This window comes from Pelobates fuscus, chromosome 2, assembly GCF_036172605.1.
Source record: "Pelobates fuscus isolate aPelFus1 chromosome 2, aPelFus1.pri, whole genome shotgun sequence".
NCBI lineage: Eukaryota > Metazoa > Chordata > Amphibia > Anura > Pelobatidae > Pelobates > Pelobates fuscus.
Genome location: NC_086318.1, coordinates 8,761,374 through 8,779,807, shown reverse-complemented (window position 1 = coordinate 8,779,807; position 18,434 = coordinate 8,761,374). Strand labels below are relative to the sequence as shown.

Here is an 18,434-nt window from a genome sequence, read left to right as displayed (position 1 = left end):
TTATGTTTTTATTTTATAGAGTGGTGTAAGGGGTTTCCACTCAGGTGATCTGTGGCATTTATTGCCACCACACTTAATCCCACTTTGTTTGTATATTTTGTGTTTCACTTAATACCTAAATAAGTAGGGGAACACTATATTATTAAGAATATATGTTTGTAATTACATTTATCGCCATACATTGTGTACATACGGTAAATACAAATACAAATTGCGATTTTAATGTGAGACGTGTTTGTTGGCTTTCCTCTGCAGCTCCAGATTCAGAGTTGTGCATGGAGGATAATGAAATCGAAAGAATCATTCTCGATCATGACATTGGAAGTCCACACTCGAATTCACACTCTAGGTCCGTTCTTTGTGGTAAGTCATCTGGATTTTCTGTTTATACAGAGAAGATTGCAACAGGAAATGTTGTTTTTCAGGAGATTTAAAAATAACTTAATAACATTCCTCCCAACATGGCAAATGTGGTGCAAAACTGTATTAATTTGGTCATTTTGCCCATTTGGTCAATGAAATTAAAGGATGAGTTCACTTGTGTACATGGTGTGTACTTTCCACACACTCAGCTTAGAAAGACATTTCTCCCCTCCACCCTGCATCTCTGCCACAGCTTGGTTCTTCCATGTCTTTGAGTGCATGATATAATCTGTCTTCTCTATGTGACAGGAGACAACATTTTCTGTGTAAGCATAGAATGTTGGCAGGTTTAATAGGGCACAGATTTTCAGCTCTTTTTTCTATAGAGAGTTTGATTTGCCTACCTCCTTCCCTCTAACACCTCTTCCCTAATTTGGTGCCTACCTTCCTATGCCTATCAATATTGTAGGTTTAATGGGAATGCTGAGTGTATGAACCAAGTACATGACCACTTTCATCTGAATGCTGTGATTTAGCTGTACTTTGACAGGGAAAATATCGGGTCATGATTTGACTGTCCATGAACCCAAACTTGTTTTTTGTTTTATTTTAATTGTTGCAAGATTTGATATAATGCTGCTTTGTAGACACTACTCTACAATTTACACAAGTATCTTGAATATCTTAGTGGTTTCCATGCTGTGTTTGAGGAAGCTGCTACTCTAACCATTCTTAATTTTACAATCTCAGCATAGAGCAGGAAAGAAGGCACCACGGGCATTTCTCTATTACTATAATTATTGCCATTTATATAGCGCCAACAGATTCCGTAGCGCTTTACAATATTATAAGGGGGGGGGGGGATTTAGCTATAAATAGGACAATTACAATAAAACTTACAGGAAAGATAGGTTGAAGAGGATTCTGCTCAAACTAGATTACAATCTATAGAAGGTGGCGTGTAAAACACAATAGGACAGGAAACAGCAATCAAATAAGGTGGGAGTGAAGCAGAACTGGAGGAGAGAGTAGAGTGCTGCCCTTTAGGAGAGAGCGAGAGACAGGTATGTAAGGTAGAGGTTACTCTGGGAGGCCAAAAGCTTTCCTAAAGAGATGGGTTTAAAGGCACGTCTTATGATTGAAGACTAAGGGAGAGTCTGATGGTGGTAGGCAGGCTATTCCATAGGAAGGGAGCCGCCCCCGCGAGAAGTCCTGCAAGCATGATTTAGTTTCAGAAAGCGGGAGGACATCCAGTCAGAGATGGAAGAAAGACAAGCAGTGACATGTTGCAGGACGGCAAGGGAGAGGTCCGATGAGTAGAGATATATCTGGGTTTCATCAGCGTACAGGTAGTAGTGGAATCCAAATGAGGTAATAAGTTTGCCAAGAGAGTGTCAGGATTACTAGTTGATCCAGCATGCAGAAATAGTATCACACCTAGGACTAAGGGTAACGTCTCATCGGACCTTAGAATGAAAGAAAGAAACAGAATGAGACACAACGATGAGTGAAAGCCAAAAGTCCAGGATACCAGAAATCAGGGAAGTCAAAACAAAGCCAAAGTCAAATACCAGAAATAAGACAATCAGGAATACTCTCTCAGATAACCAGCAAAGGGAAACCACAACAGGGCACTGACAAAAAGGTAATTTGGGTTTAAATAACCCGCCTTCGTTTGTAATTAGCTGTCTCTGCCCTCTGACCCCAAAACGTGCGTGCGCGTCCATGCGGTGCCATCTTTGATATGGGCGAAGGTAAGTTCTTTATAAAAGTCTGGTCCGCAGAGGTCGGCGTTCCTAACAACGCTGCACCCGCTAGGGACCGGAACAGAGGTAGCTGCCTGCCGAGCCCCAGGTAAGTTGAAAACATCTCTTACGGCGTGGCTGCTATGTATGAGTGCAGCCAAAACGGCAGAGATGTCGGAGTCCGTGACAGAGAGGCAGTATAAAGAAAAAATAGAAGGGGACTGTGGCGAACAGAACCTCGCCACAGGCTTTTGAAGGAGCCTGCTTACCAGCCTCCTGCCCCAGGACAATGGCCCCTGTGATAGACCTTGGTTAAAGGCACTGTTTGTGCCTTTTGTACTTATATAGTTCGGTATATGGCCCTTACTGAACAGATTAGACTAGTGCTGTTCGTATACCGAATTAACTGTCGAACTGACCGACCACCCAAAACAGTCATGTGTTGCTTATTACCCTTATTGACCTTGTTAACCGCAACGTTCTAAGTGGTTAGCTGGGTGGCCTTCGTTCGTATGTGCGAACACGTGGCAGCTGCCATATTTAGACGCGAACACATACAGCGGTGTTTGGTCGTCGAGTACATGGAACTATAATCGGACACTCGGTGGCGCGAACACCGCTGGAACTTCCATATCTTCATATGTTCATCTGGATTCGTATGAGAAGAGCGGCGTTCGGTAGGAACATGCTCCCGAACCAGAAACATGGACTAAGTGCCCATACGAACTCTTGACTATTTAATGTATTCCCGAAATAGACCGACCGCACAGCCTAATTTCATGGAACTCTACTGGGCAGGAGCCTCATGTGCGGTCGGTCAAAATGTGACTTCTATGGAAATCTTGAACCCCTGAACCGATCTGGGTGATCTTTGGATATGTTGGTCCCGTCAGATCGGGGCTATCAGGGGACCTTTTGTGGGGTTTCCATGGGTTTTGGGGGTACTTTCATGGTACTGTTAAATTGTAAGTTTTTCTGTGCTTGGAGATAATTGGAATCAGATTAGTACAGTTCCTGATCCAATTATCTCCCTGGCACAGAGGAGGGATTATCTGATTTTGTATGGGAATGTCCTGGATCTGAGAGCCAATGCAATTGTGTGTTTGTTTCTGCTGTGGTTTACTCTCAGGTCCAGGGGGGAGTGCCCCTTGCATGGGCATTTGCATATAAAGCCAGTTGTGGCTCCCAATAAATGAGTTCCTTTTCACCCTCTACATAGAGCCTCGTGTCATGCGTGGAGTGGACAACTGTATCTACTCTGGGGATTGCTATATCACGATACTCCCCTGGGTTATAATCACTTGCTCTTATAAGAGCAGCCTGCTACACTCTCTTGGAGGAGAGGTCTACCCACTGGAAGCTGGATCCTGGTCTTGGGTCCAGGGTGGGTGGAGGACAGTGAGACCCCAACCAAGCTGTACCGCTGGAAGTGGGGACTACACTGCTGATGGTGTCTGGTGGAGTGCTTGGAAGTACTCGGAGGTACTAGGAAGCAGCGATTGGCGGAGGGGTGCCAGGCGGTCCGTCACAGGGACCAAGGACAGCCTTGGGGGACTCCAACCGAGACTCCGAGACTCCAACCGAGACAGGACGAAGGGAGGAGGTATCATTAGAAAAGGAGACACTGAATAAGCATTGAGAGAGATAAGATGAAAACCAGGAGAGGACAGAGTCACAGAGACCGAGTGATTGAAGAGTTTGAAGAAGGAAGGCATGATCAACAATGTCAAAGGCAGCAGAGAGTTCAAGAAGAATTAATATGGAGTAGTGGACTTTGGATTTAGCTGCTATTAGGTTGTTAGTAACTTAGGTAAGAGCAGTCTCAGTAGAGTGGAGGGGGCGGAAGCCACATTGAAGAGGCTCAAGGAGAGAGTTGGAATTGAGGAAGTGAGACAGAAGCTTTGGGGAAATATGGAGCAGGGATATGGGACAATAGTTATAGGGGGAGGACGGGTCGAGAGATGTTTTTTTCAGGATAGGTACTACAGTGGCATGTCTAAGGTCAGCAGGGACAATGCCAGAAGAGAGAGAACAGTTGAAGATGGCATCGGGAAGGATAAAGTGAGATGAGACAGGATCAAGGGGGTAAGTGGTGGGGCGAAAAGGAAAGGAGAAGCGTAGCCACCTCTTGTTCAGTAGCCGGGGAGAAAGTCTGAAGGGTAGGAAAGGCATGATCTAAGTGTGGAGCTTGACATGTATTACCAAATAACTTATTTCCTACCTGGCACTGTGTTTATCCAGTATGTTCCCTATGATTGAATACCATGGCATTGCTGAAATTAGTAGACCAGGGTTAGGCAACTCCAGAGCAGGGACATACCAAAGAATCACAGGACCCCAGTGCAGTAATCAGACTAGGGCCTCCTCACCCTCTCATATACTTTGATATGCGTACACTCACGTTTGACACAGATGCACACTCTCACTAGCAGACACTCTCACTAATTTGACCCACTGACAGACACACACTCACATATACTGACAAACTCACACATTCTCTCTCACACACACACACACACTCAATAAATAATGTTATTGTGGTTTTATTATTTTTTTATTTTTTTGTAAATCTGTTTTTATTGTGAGTTTTTTTTGTTTTTGTTTTTTAAAGAAAGTACAGAGAGAAGAAGGAGCACGCAGACTCCGCATAGGTTATTAGCAATTCAACCTTTTGCATACATGTGATAAGGTCTAGCATTATACAATGAACATTTTTAAGATATAGCAAATATCAATTAGTAAACCACACAAATATTCCTGTACTGAGATGCGATGAGATTAAATGAAATATATAAAATAAGTGAAATAAGCTAATGCCTAAAATAGCACCCGGTTGTGCATACATCAGTCATGTGTGGTGGCGTATTGAGAAAGGGTGATACCCATTTGATTAGCTCATTTTGGGGTTATCTGTTATCCCAAACCATCCCCATGGGAAGTGAGGTCGTAAGTTGGTGAATTCCTCCGGCGGGATAGTAACATTCAGTACTTCACACTTCGTGAGCTTTAGCTTAAGGCCGTATATTTCTCCGAATTCCCTCATCAAGCAGGGTAAAGTGATGCGTGGTCTGGTTATGAAAAAGAGGCGGTTGTTCACGTAGGCGGCTACCTTCTGTTCGGTTGTTTCCCAATGGTATCCTGCGATGTCTCGATTTTTCCTGACTGCAATAAAGAATGGTTCAAGGGAGGCTGCGAATAGCAGGGGTGAGAGAGGGCATTCCTGCCCTATACTGTTGAGGATCGGAAAAATTGACGTTAATGCCCCATTGACTCTAACCCTTGCATTGGGTCGGCTGTATAAGGCAGAACAATGACAGTGTGTGAGGCGTGGGTCTCTCAGTCACTTCCCGCCCCTCCGATGATAGGCGAGAGGCGGCCGAGAGTGCGCAGAGAACGGTAGTAGAGGAAGAGAGAAAGATTAGAATAACAGCAATTTACTCCCTTTGTGGGCAATCAGTGCCCAGATTGTTCCAACCCGAAATCAGGGGGATACTCATGTGGCAGTGATGATCGTTGGAGCCCAATCCAGACAATATGTCTGTGAGGCTGGGTCAACAACACCACACCACCCGTAGAACAAACACGAGTTTAGGTGGGAAACTTGGCTCAGCACCCACCTTTAGACTACAGTCTTTGGTTGAGAGATAATGGAGATGTCTTTTCGTGACAGCTTGCCCTCTCATTGGCCCTGCTTATATATCTAGGTTTAGCACTTAAACTTAACTACAAATTTACTAAGATGCAGCGAGTTGCGACCACCCACCCTAGTGAAGAAAACCAAAACATCATACTATATACATGAAGTCGTGTTCTAATGTTAATGCCCAATTTTGACATGCATATTAACTTTATCCCAACAAGGTTTCCGCAGGTTTAGCATTATCCCAGGGCATATTGCCCCATGTCCCGCACCCCCCCCCTTTCCACAGGCCATGCAACAAAATGTGGGTATTGGTAATATCCCATGTGAGTGGGTAAGTAACCCCACCACGTCCTCCTCCCTGTCCGCTTCGGGTACACCTCTCACCCATATATTGCGGCTGCGGTTGTCAAGGTCCTCCATCTGGCACCTCATTTCCAACAACATGGTGCCTTGTCTGGATATCGCTTCATCTGCAGCTGTGGCCTGGGCCACGAGGCCTTGGGTCGTGTTTTCCATGGCCTGTACTCTGGAGCCTTGTGCGGTAACTTCCGTGCGGATGAGGGCCATCTCTGTTTTAATTGTTTTGTGGAGGTGAGGGCTTGAAAGTCCTGTTTGGTGGCCATGGAGGAAGCAGGGACCGCAGCTCTGCACAAATGCTATTCAGCGTGGCATGATCTGCTCCTGCCGGGGAGGCAACAGTGCCATTTTGGAATCGGAGCCCTACATACCAGCAGGGGTATGTAGACACCCGTCCATGGGTCCAGTGTGGGAGCCTGGATTCGTGCTCCTAGGGGGCTGGGGTGGGTCTGTTTAGCCAAATAAGTGCTGTGTTAAGCCTGATTTAGGGCTTAGAGGAGCGGAGCTCTCTGGCTTTGCTGCCATTCAGGTCTGACTCCAAGCCACGCCCCCCCGGTGGTTTTATTTGTTAGGCCCATTCTGCCTTCCTACCTTTGGGAAGGCTGGTGTGGGTCCTCTTCCTGGAGTCCAGTGGATCCTCTCCATGAGGTAGAGTGGCTGTATGAATCTTCTTGCTCTTCTTCACTGATCCCTCGCGGGATCCCTGTCTGATCCCTCGCCGGTACCACACATCCCAAAGAGCAGGAACATCAGCGATTCCTTGCTGCCTGCCTCCTTTCTCCCTCCCCTGTTACACTTCAGCAGAGTAGGCCCCTGTAACGGACCGTTTCACACACAAGAGGATAAAACCCAGTTTAGGCGATAATCCCCTTTCCAGATGCACAGGCAGCTACTGCAAACACCATTCTCCCGACTGGAACCACACGAACACTGGAACAGCTGAACAAGAAAAGCAGACATCGGCTTACACTCTTGGCAGTCAGCATACAATCCCATTCCCCCAAAGACCGAGACGACACATCGCTTTGAGGGTTAAGCAAGAACTCTGGACTGGCTCATCCAGCCTGGCTTTTATTTCCAACTCACACATACAGGCCACACCCAGGGGGAGGCATAAAATAACCAGTCAGATACATGGTACAACCCACACATCCCCTCCCCTCAGATAACCAGTTAACATAATTATACAGCCAGGAAAACTACAGTTTTTATACATGTGCTATAACTTTAAATCCATACATCCAATCTTCCTAAAAACTGCATATTTAGAATCAGCACACTTTAAACATACACCCTTCCAAAAATCAACCAAATCCCTCCAGTGGATCAAAAGTTAGCTGGAAGTCCTTTATGACCGACTGCAAGCACAATTTCCTGCCCAAAACAGTTCCATAGATTTGGGCTGTGCGGCCGGTCAATTTCATGCGAAAAAAACGACTAAGTCCCATTTCGAACGGGACTTAGTCTCTGGAGCTGAAAAACGAAATGATGGAGAAGGTAAGGGTCAGCGGTGTTCGGCAAAATGTGTAGCCGATTTCAGTTCCACAGTATCTTTAGCATACACCGCTGACCGCATTCGGATGACTAAAATGGCCGCCGCCACGTGTTCGGCTGTCGAATGGCGGCCACCCAGCGCTCGGCAATTAACCTGCAGTAACCTCACAGCCTGGGAGGTAAATTGCCTGCACACTTTAACTTCTGGGTGGTCTGCCTGTGTGGTACTTGGTTCAGTAAGCCCTATGTACTGAACCAAGTGGGAGAGAGCCAGGGGCAAGTTATTTTACAGGTCTGGGGACATAGTCTTAAAGGGGTATTGTTCAGCAAAGTCACAATATGTCCCCAGCCGGTTCTTAAAGGGCCAGCAGCAGTACAATAAAATACCATTCCCTGTGCTTAAAGGGCCAGCAGTCGCACAATTAAATACAATATGCCCCAAATAACCCAGGGGCCATAGTCAGCAGGTAAGAGGCTAGCAACCAGGCCTCTCCAGTTCACAGTGGCGAAGCTGGTTTCGCCACAGCCCCTTTCATCTAGGTAAAGCAGGTGCCTACTCTTCCTTAGTGACATGGACCCTAAGCCGACCACCTCCTGGGCCCAGGAACAGGTGGAAGGCAAAGGATCTGGTCGCACCGTTAGTCCCACCACTGCTCCTCATATTGTGGGATACATCTCCTACAACACTCGTACAGCCATAATGCTATCCTGGACAAATAATTAAATTAGAACATATTTTTTTATTTTATTTTTTATTTATTTTTTTTGCAGTGCATCTGAGTAGTACAAATAAGCCTGAGGTACACTAATGGCAATCCTCAGGCTTCGCAGGACATTAGTTAAGGCATGTACATTTTTTATATTATGAACAGTAGATAAACATGGTAGTACCCTTCCCAAGGAGGTTCATATAGCATGTAATCACGACACAGGCTAGGTGCAGGCGTATGTACTCAAATGTCAGAAAATAATACAAGACTGCGTCGGGATTAAACATGCCAGACACACATGGAAGGCAGTCATCCTATATGGATTGCTATGCAATAACCTGTTTAGGTGAGTTAGTGTCAGGATCGGGACAGGGATCCAACACGCAGAGTACAAACAGTAGCCAGATACGTATACCGGACCTTAGAATGGCCGGACTAACGTAAGTAGTACAGTATAGAATGGTCAAAGACAAGCCGAGGTCGAGGGTAACAGAAGACAGGTAAGCGAGAGACAAGCCAAATCAAGGGTAACAGAGATAAGCAGAGTAAGGTAAACAAGCCGGGTCAAAACCAAAAGGGATAATAGAATACACAAGCACTGAGTGACTAGAACAAGCTAGAACCACGACAGGGCAATGAGCTAATGAAAGAAGCTCTGTTAAATACCCTGTTCAGAGCAGTAACCACGCCTCCAAGGCGTCATGATTGGTCCTGCAGCCATTGACTGACAGGTTGTTCCGGGGGAGTGTCCTGATGACTACTTCCTGCCTAGATGCTGTAAAAGGCAGTCACTCCCTCGCGGCCGGCCTAGCATGACCGGATAGACCGCGGGGAAGGGAGCCATCAGACCGTCTGGATGGAGGAACAGCTAAGTCTCTACCTCTTTCGGAGGTAGAGACCACAGGTACCCTGACAGTACCCCCCCTCTCAGATACGCCCACCGGGCGGAATGAACCGGGACGAGATGGGAAGCGAGAGTGATACGCCCTGCGGAGACGGGGAGCATGAACATCCTCCTGAGGTACCCAACTCCTCTCCTCAGGACCATATCCCTTCCAATCAACCAGATATTGTACTCTCCCCCGGGAGATTCGAGAATCAATAATAGAGTTAACCTCATACTCCTCCTGACCCTCCACCTGAACGGGGCGAGGAGGGGCTATTGTGGAGGAAAATCTGTTACATATGAGTGGTTTCAGTAATGAAACGTGAAACGAGTTCGGGATGCGTAAGGTATTAGGAAGAGCTAAACGATACGCAACTGGATTGATACGGGTCAGCACCCTGTAGGGTCCAATATAACGAGGAGCGAACTTCATGGAGGGCACTTTTAAACGGATGTTCCTCGTGCTCAGCCATACCCTATCACCTGGAACAAAGACCGGAGCCGCCCTTCTACGTTTATCAGCGTGTTTCTTGACCAACATAGAGTTGTGCACAAGGATTTGTCGAGTTTGATCCCACAACTTCCTCAAATTGGCAACATGAACATCAACCGACGGCACCCCCTGGGAAGGGGAATCCGAAGGAAGAATAGACGGATGAAAACCATAATTCATGAAGAAGGGGCTTGAATGAGTAGAATCGCAAACGAGATTGTTGTGTGCAAACTCCGCCCAAGGAATCAAACCGACCCAATCATCCTGGTGTTCAGAAACAAAGCATCGTAAATATTGTTCAATTTTCTGGTTGGTACGTTCAGCAGCTCCGTTAGACTGAGGATGATAGGCAGAAGAAAAGTTTAATTTAATACCAAGTTGAGAGCAGAAGGACCTCCAAAAGCGGGAAACAAATTGGGAGCCTCTGTCCGATACAATTTGGGAGGGTATCCCATGTAGGCGAAAAATCTCCTTAGCGAATATCTCTGCCAATTCGGGAGAAGACGGGAGTTTAGGCAGGGGAATGAAGTGTGCCATCTTAGTAAACCTGTCAACCACGGTGAGGATAACAGTCTGTCTTTTAGAGATAGGTAGATCGACAATAAAGTCCATGGCCAAACAGGACCATGGTTTTTCTGGAACCTCCAAGGGTTGCAGGAATCCACATGGAAGCGTATGGGGTTGTTTGGTTTTAGTACAAACCTCACATGCAGCGATGAACTCCTCAATATCCCTCCGTAAAGCAGGCCACCAGAAGTCCTTAGAGATCAACGCGTAAGTTTTGCGAATACCAGGATGTCCCGCCATCTTGCTATTATGTAAACACTGTAAAAGTTCCAGTTGAAGAGCAGGAGGAACGAAATGACGGCCCGCAGGAGTCTGTTTAGGTACTAAATGTTGCAACTTAATGATCTCGGCCAGTAATGGAGAATGAATCCTGAGATTCGTATTAGCAATGATATTGCATTTCGGAACTATAGAAGAAAGAACTGGTTCAGGTACAGTAGAAGGTTCATATTGGCGAGATAATGCATCGGCTTTAGAGTTTTTAGAACCAGGTCTGTAAGTCAGTACATAATTGAAGTGAGTCAGGAATAAGGACCAACGAGCTTGTCTAGAGGATAAGCGCTTAGCCTCCCCAATATAGGACAAGTTTTTGTGGTCCGTCAAAATCGTAATAGGGTGTAGGGTCCCCTCCAACAAATGTCTCCACTCCTTTAAGGCTTTAATGACTGCTAACAGTTCCCTCTCCCCGATGTCATATCTGCTCTCAGGCCCAGAAAATTTCTTAGAGAAGAAACCACAAGGGTGTAACGGTTTATCCACCCCTAACCTTTGAGACAGAACAGCCCCAACTGCTGTCTCAGAAGCATCGACCTTGAGCAAGAAAGGCAGAGTCGTATCAGGATGGACTAGAATGGGAGCCGAGGCAAAAAGTTCCTTGAGAGTCTTGAAAGCACCCAGAGCTTCCTTAGACCAGAACTTAGTATCAGCCCCTTGTTTGGTCATATTGGTAATAGGCGCAATGATAGAGGAGTATCCTTTAATGAAGCGCCTATAGTAGTTGGAAAAACCAATAAACCTTTGGATAGCCTTGAGTCCTTTGGGCAAGGGCCAGTCTAAAATAGATTGGAGTTTTACAGGATCCATTTTAAAACCCTCCCCAGAAATCACGTATCCAAGAAAGTCTACCTGAGACTGATCAAAACTGCACTTCTCCAATTTGCAATATAGACCATGTTGCAGCAGCTTGTGTAATACCTTTCTGACCTGTCTATGGTGAGTCTCAATCTCCTTAGAGTGTATTAGTATGTCGTCCAGGTAAACAATAACACAATCATGCTGAAACTCCCTAAGTACCTCATTAATCAAATCTTGAAATACTGCAGGAGCATTGCATAGTCCAAATGGCATAACAGTGTATTCGTAATGGCCATACCGGGTATTGAATGCCGTCATCCACTCGTGACCTTGCTGGATTCTCACCAAATTGTAAGCCCCTCTGAGATCTAACTTGGTGAAGATTTTGGAGCCCTTAAGACGATCAAATAACTCGGCAATCAGTGGGATAGGATAGGCATTTCTGACAGTTATTTTATTCAAGCCTCGGTAATCGATACATGGTCTCAGCGTGCCATCCTTCTTCTTAATGAAAAAGAACCCAGCCCCGGCCGGAGAAGAAGACCTCCTGATGAATCCCTTTTCTAAATTCTCCCGAATATACTCCTCTAGAACAGAGTTTTCCTGAACAGACAAAGGATATACATGGCCCCTCGGAGACATAGTGCCGGGTAGAAGCTTAATCTTACAGTCAAATGACCTGTGTGGAGGCAAAGAATCGGCATTCTTTTTGTCAAACACTGCCCTTAAGTCTAGGTAAAGGTCTGGTATTTGTCTTTCTGTGGACTGAGTAGGATTCTCCGGTATGTTAATATTAGCTAATGGAGAAACCTTGCACAAACACCGATCCTGGCAGCCCTGGCCCCACGAGAGTATCTCTCCTAACTCCCAATCGATAATAGGGTTATGTTTTTTCAACCATGGGTACCCCAGAACTATGGGAACGGAAGGAGACGAAATGAGCAGAAGAGATAAATTCTCCACGTGTAGGATACCCACATTTAAATTAATGGGTATGGTCTCACGAAAGATAACAGGGTCTAGTAGAGGTCTACCATCTATGGCCTCAACGGCCAAAGGTGTCTCCCTTAGCTGGGACGGGAAATTGTTCTTACTAGCAAAGGCTTGGTCGATAAAATTCTCAGCAGCACCGGAATCTATCAATGCCATAGCCCTTACTACTTCCTTCCCCCAAGTTAAGGAAACTGGTAGCAGAAGCCTGTGATCTTTATAATCAGGAGTAGAGGACAAAATAGAAACACCCAAGGCCTGTCCTCTAGAGAGACTTAGGTGCGAGCGTTTCCCGGGCGGTTAGAACAGTTCGAGAGTAAATGACCCTTGGCTCCACAATACATACACAAACCCTCTCTTCTCCTGTGCTGTCTTTCCTCCTCAGAGAGGCGGGTATACCCTATCTGCATAGGTTCAGTAAGCAAAGATATCGTGGAGTCAGGACTTGGAACAGCGGGAGCTAACCTAAAAGAAGGTCTCTGGTTCCTCTCTCGAGTGTTCTGTCTCTCTCTTAGACGTTCATCTATACGAGAGATGAACGAAATTAAATCCTCTAAATTCTCAGGGAGTTCTCTGGTAGCAACCTCATCAAGGATTACATCAGATAGGCCATTCAAAAATACATCCATATACGCCTGCTCATTCCACTTGATTTCTGCCGCCAGAGACCTGAACTCTAGTGCATAATCCACCAGTGTTTGGTTCTCCTGTCTCAGGCGCAACAGTAATCTGGCTGCATTAACCTTTCTACCTGGAGGGTCAAATGTTCTTCTAAAAGCAGCTACAAATGCGTTATAGTTATAAACTAATGGATTATCATTCTCCCATAGTGGGTTGGCCCATCTCAGAGCCTTCTCAATGAGTAGGGTGATAATAAATCCTACTTTTGCCCTATCTGTAGGATAAGAGCGAGGTTGCAATTCAAAGTGGATACTAATTTGGTTTAAAAAACCACGACACTTCTCAGGAGCCCCACCATAACGTACTGGGGGGGTAATGTGAGAAGAAGCACCCACTGTGGCTACCTCTAGACCTGAACCGACAGGAGAAACAGGGGTATTACGTATCTCCTCTGGTGGGTTATTGGCACAAGCTAATAGAGCCTGTAGCGCAAGCGCCATCTGATCCATTCTGTGATCCATGGCTTCAAACCTAGGATCAGGAGCAGCCAGCTGACTGTTTGTACTTGCAGGATCCATTGGCCCTGTCGTAATGTCAGGATCGGGACAGGGATCCAACACGCAGAGTACAAACAGTAGCCAGATACGTATACCGGACCTTAGAATGGCCGGACTAACGTAAGTAGTACAGTATAGAATGGTCATAGACAAGCCGAGGTCGAGGGTAACAGAAGACAGGTAAGCGAGAGACAAGCCAAATCAAGGGTAACAGAGATAAGCAGAGTAAGGTAAACAAGCCGGGTCAAAACCAAAAGGGATAATAGAATACACAAGCACTGAGTGACTAGAACAAGCTAGAACCACGACAGGGCAATGAGCTAATGAAAGAAGCTCTGTTAAATACCCTGTTCAGAGCAGTAACCACGCCTCCAAGGCGTCATGATTGGTCCTGCAGCCATTGACTGACAGGTTGTTCCGGGGGAGTGTCCTGATGACTACTTCCTGCCTAGATGCTGTAAAAGGCAGTCACTCCCTCGCGGCCGGCCTAGCATGACCGGATAGACCGCGGGGAAGGGAGCCATCAGACCGTCTGGATGGAGGAACAGCTAAGTCTCTACCTCTTTCGGAGGTAGAGACCACAGGTACCCTGACAGTTAGGTAGTTAGGGGACCCGTCTTATGGGCACTACACGAGGAACTTAACGGTACATGCTAGGAACATGCATAGCTAAAAACGTTAAAGGTTATTATTATTAACTTGCTTAAGATCAGGATGTCAGTGCATGAGTGAGTGCTTTTCATCGAAGAACAGAGCGCAGACCGACTTAGTAGTTATGATAGACATCGCTTAACTTAATAAGAAGTAATGCTGGTCACATGTGTGGCTATGCAAATAATACAACAATGTAAGCAGATAAGAGAGCGCAAAAATCAATATCCAATAAAGATTAACAATAAATCAAAAAATTCATAAAAGCAGCTAAAAACACATTAGAAATTTCCCAATTTCATATAGACAATATGTTAAAATCGTGTTAGCGCTATTTGTGAGAAAAACCCTCGCAAGTAAAATAAAAATATTCTAAAAAAGAAAATATATGTACAGCCATTCTATTCGGTCGTTTTAAATAGCAGACTTTTACCCCTGCTTCAGCATCTAACCCCCACAATATCAAGGAACTCTGGGACATCTGAATGCACATTTTTCTTTAGAAAACTATATATATTGCCATAAGATATCACAAATAGAAGCAAGGCTTACTGGTAACCAACAGATATTGTATCATATAGAATGGCTGTACATATATTTTCTTTTTTAGAATATCAGTAGAGTCCCCCCTTTTTATTTTACTTGGGAGGGTTTCTCTCACAAATAGCGCTAACACAATTTTAACATATAATACAACAAGCTTAATGTCCACCGGAGTTTACTTTGGGGAAGTCTTGCTGTCCCATGGGTCCAGCGTCGGCAGGGTGCTAGTGGCAGCATGCTTTCCGGCCTACTGGGTCTTCGGATCTCATTTGCTTGTGCCTCCGACCTGGATGTGATAGAAGCTGAGTCTCGACAGAAGGGAGAGTCTGGTGCGTATCACACCGCCAGCCCCGGGCTCTGAATGAGCTGACCGCTTGCGCCCTCGGTTCCGGTACCTTACATGGCCAGCAACGGGATTCCCGGTAAGTATGTTCCCTCCAGGTGGTGGGCTGCGGTTTGAGGGATGTCCTCTAAAGGCTCAAGGCCCCGGAAGGCTGATGTGGCGACCAGGCCCAGCCGTTAGGTGCGGTGGCTGAATGATGCAGGCGGATGTTGAGGAAGCTCCTGCAGGAGTCCCCAAAGTCGAGGTTAGTTGCCTCTAGGTACGCTGCTGATGGCTTGTGTAGCCTGATGTCGGTCTTGGAGCCGCCCTAAGTGAGTGGAGCACAACATGTGCCCAGTTGTCGAGCGGGCCCCGTAGGGGGTGAGTGGCTGGTCTTCGGTCCCCTCAGGTGGGGGCCAGGATAACCCCCTTGGCCTGTGGGGGTGGGGGGGCGACTGGGGCCTGTGAGGTGTGTCACAGGACTGCAGTGTAGCTGGCAGATTTGTGGGCAGGGCAGCGGCCGTCCGCCCCGCCCCTCGTCCGATTAGGCCGCAGGTTCCAAAGCTTTGTACCTCAGGTGCCCCAAAACTCCCGATCTCAGAGTCTACGGTGGCGCCAACCTTCACTCATGCACTTGAGCGAGCAACTCCGCTCCCTAGGTGTCCTTAGGACGAAGATTATTGCTATTTTAGGTTGGATGTAGCAGGAGCCTTGATGACATGAGACCGGTCAGCATGGCGGTCAGGCCCCGCCCCCAAATTAGAACATATTTTATCAGGAAAATGATATTTGTGACTGTTCTGTTTTCAGATATCCATGGGAAAGCTTTTATGTACAACACAATGTCCTACATTTAGCATTGATTATGGATATTTTCCAGAGACACGGTTAGAAATCACGTGGGAGAGCTGGATTCAGTGTTAGCCACTATAATAAATAATGAAATGATGGTTACTGTAAATATAGTGTTAATTAAAGCATAATCAATGCAATGGGTCAAGCTCATGTAACCTTGGCGCTCTAGATGGTGTGGACTACATCTCCCATAATGCTCTTACAGATATAATGCTGGCAAAGCATCAAGGGAGATGCCGTCCACAACCTCTGGAGTGCTGAAGGCTGCCTATACCTGGAGTAAACTTTATAGTTCAGGGTAGAGTTCGGTGTTAAAACAATGTTGTTTCTACCCTGCAGGAAATTATGGATAATTAGCTAGTAGTCTAATGTCATGGCTTGGTCTCCTACTTATTTATTCTAGGAAATCATCCTCTCTCTTTGTTCTAATAATCCCCTCTGTTGATTATATTAATCCATCTGTTTGTTCTAATGTTTCAATTGGCTCTATGTACTTTTGTATTGCAGATGAAAGTGCTCTCTCTTCCAAAACTCCTGAAGATCTTACCCTACTTAAGACACAAGTCAGTAAGTGAGTTATTCCCAACAATAAACACTGCATTTTGCCCTGTTGAAAAGTAAGAAACCTCATGAGGGTATCATGTATGTGGCGGACCGCCTGGCACCCCGACTGGTTACCTCCGCCAATCGATGCTTCCTAGCTGATGCTGAGTACCATAAGCACCGCACTGGACACCGCAGCTTGGCTGGGGTCTCGCCGTCCCTTCCCACCCTGGATCCAGCTCCCAGTGGGAAGGCCTCTCCTCCAAGAGAGTATAGCAGGGTATAGCTGTGTATACCTCTTATAAGAGCTAGTGTTTGTAGCAGTATAGCTGTTCCCTACAATCATGAGACGGGGCTGTGTGTTGAGGGTGAAGTGAACTGATTTTAATGGGACCACAATTGGCCTGTTATAGCAATCCCCATGCAAGGGGCACTCCCCCATGCACCTTGTGGGGGACTGCAGTGCAAAATCACAGACCAATACAATCATGTTACAAGGCATGACACTTCCCTACATATCATACAATCCCTCCCCTTGGCCTGGGAGACAATTGAGTCATATTAACTCCCCAAAAGTACCCCAAAAACACATAAGATCCCCACACATGTTACATCCCCTGATAGCCCTGATCTGGGTGATCAGCATATCCAAAAATCACCCAGATCAGTTCAGGGGTTCAGGAATTTTCTGGAAGTCACATTTTGACCTCCGCACACATGGTCCCATGCCCAAAACAGTTCCAGAGAATCAGGCTGTGCGGTCTGTCTATTTCTGGAATTCGAAGTAGGATATAAAATACCGAACGTATAGGTTCGGAAGTAGGCTCAATTCATGTCTCTCCTTCGGGAGTTTATTCCCACCGAACGCTGTTCGATTCCCATTCGAATAGCCGAACATCAGTGGAAGGTATGTGTATAGTGGTGTTCTCGCTGTCGATTGTCAGATTTCAGTTCCATGCACTATACGACCAAACACCGCTCATTGTGCTCGCGGATTAAGAAGGCCGCCGCCACATGTTCGAATGCAAGCCGACCGCTTCGAACCGCTTTGAACGTTCGGGAGTTCAAAGTGCCCCTTCGGGAGTTTGAAGTGTTACTAAGTGAATAATGTTACAAAAGGCACAAACAGTGTCTGTAAGCAAGGTTTATCACTAATGGCAGCCTACAAAATGTCCCTAAATGCCGCTAATCACTCATCCACATGTACTGGAAGTCGGGGCCAGATTAAGGGCCTGTTGGGTCTAGTAATGACAATTATGATTGGCCTAATTACAGAATCTTATCGACAGAAAACACTAAAAACACTCCCAAGCGTCTAATATCTGGTGAAAGTGTTGCTGGAGAGAAACTCACAGGATATAGCTATAAGACAACACATACCCTATGCTAATATCTGGCTTTCATCTTTCAAGTAAATCCATAACCCTAACAACAGGATGTCGGTGAGCAGAGTAATAGGCTAGGCCACTGACACAAATCACTTTACCAGAACTGCCCAAAGGGGCGAACATGCCCAAAAAGGGGCCGAGTCTGCCCGAAGAATTAGGTCAGACTGGTGTAAATGGATGACAGGCTGCCTGCCAATCATGCAGACTGGCCAGCAAAAGGCATACCAGGCAGACAGCACCCTGAGCTTGGCATAAATGCATCTAATGATGTGCTCGCTCTACGCTTTCTAAGGACTGTCCCCTAGCACTCACTTGTCCACTACTCTTACCTTCTTACTAGGAGGCAAAGGCTCCTGTTATACTGTCTGGGACAGAGGAAATGTGTATATAGTAAATGTAGAAGAAAAGGAACATGCTACAGTGATAGAGAGACTGAAGCAGCAAGAGCATTTGCATTGTGCGTAAAGTCAGCTTTACCTTAACTAATTTCTTTGTCAGCCAGGCCACACCAGTTTTGTTTCCCTACATCCCTCTTAAGTTTTCATACTTTAAAGGACCAGTCCACACCCCAAAATCACTTCAGCTTACTGAAGTGATTTATGGGTGAGGAGTAACCTAGCTTAACCCCAGTT

General features: G+C 46.1%; 1 protein-coding gene across 1 annotated transcript in view; it reads left to right on the top strand.

Moving 5' to 3' along the window:
• LOC134585362 (uncharacterized) overlaps nucleotides 1–18,434 on the top strand; it is a 42,586-nt gene that overhangs the window by 16,803 nt on the left and 7,349 nt on the right. Inside the window, exons 4-5 of the mRNA XM_063440767.1 lie at nucleotides 256–363; nucleotides 16,379–16,438. Of these exons, the coding sequence (XP_063296837.1) occupies nucleotides 256–363; nucleotides 16,379–16,438 (168 nt within the window). The remainder of the gene's footprint in view (nucleotides 1–255; nucleotides 364–16,378; nucleotides 16,439–18,434) is intronic.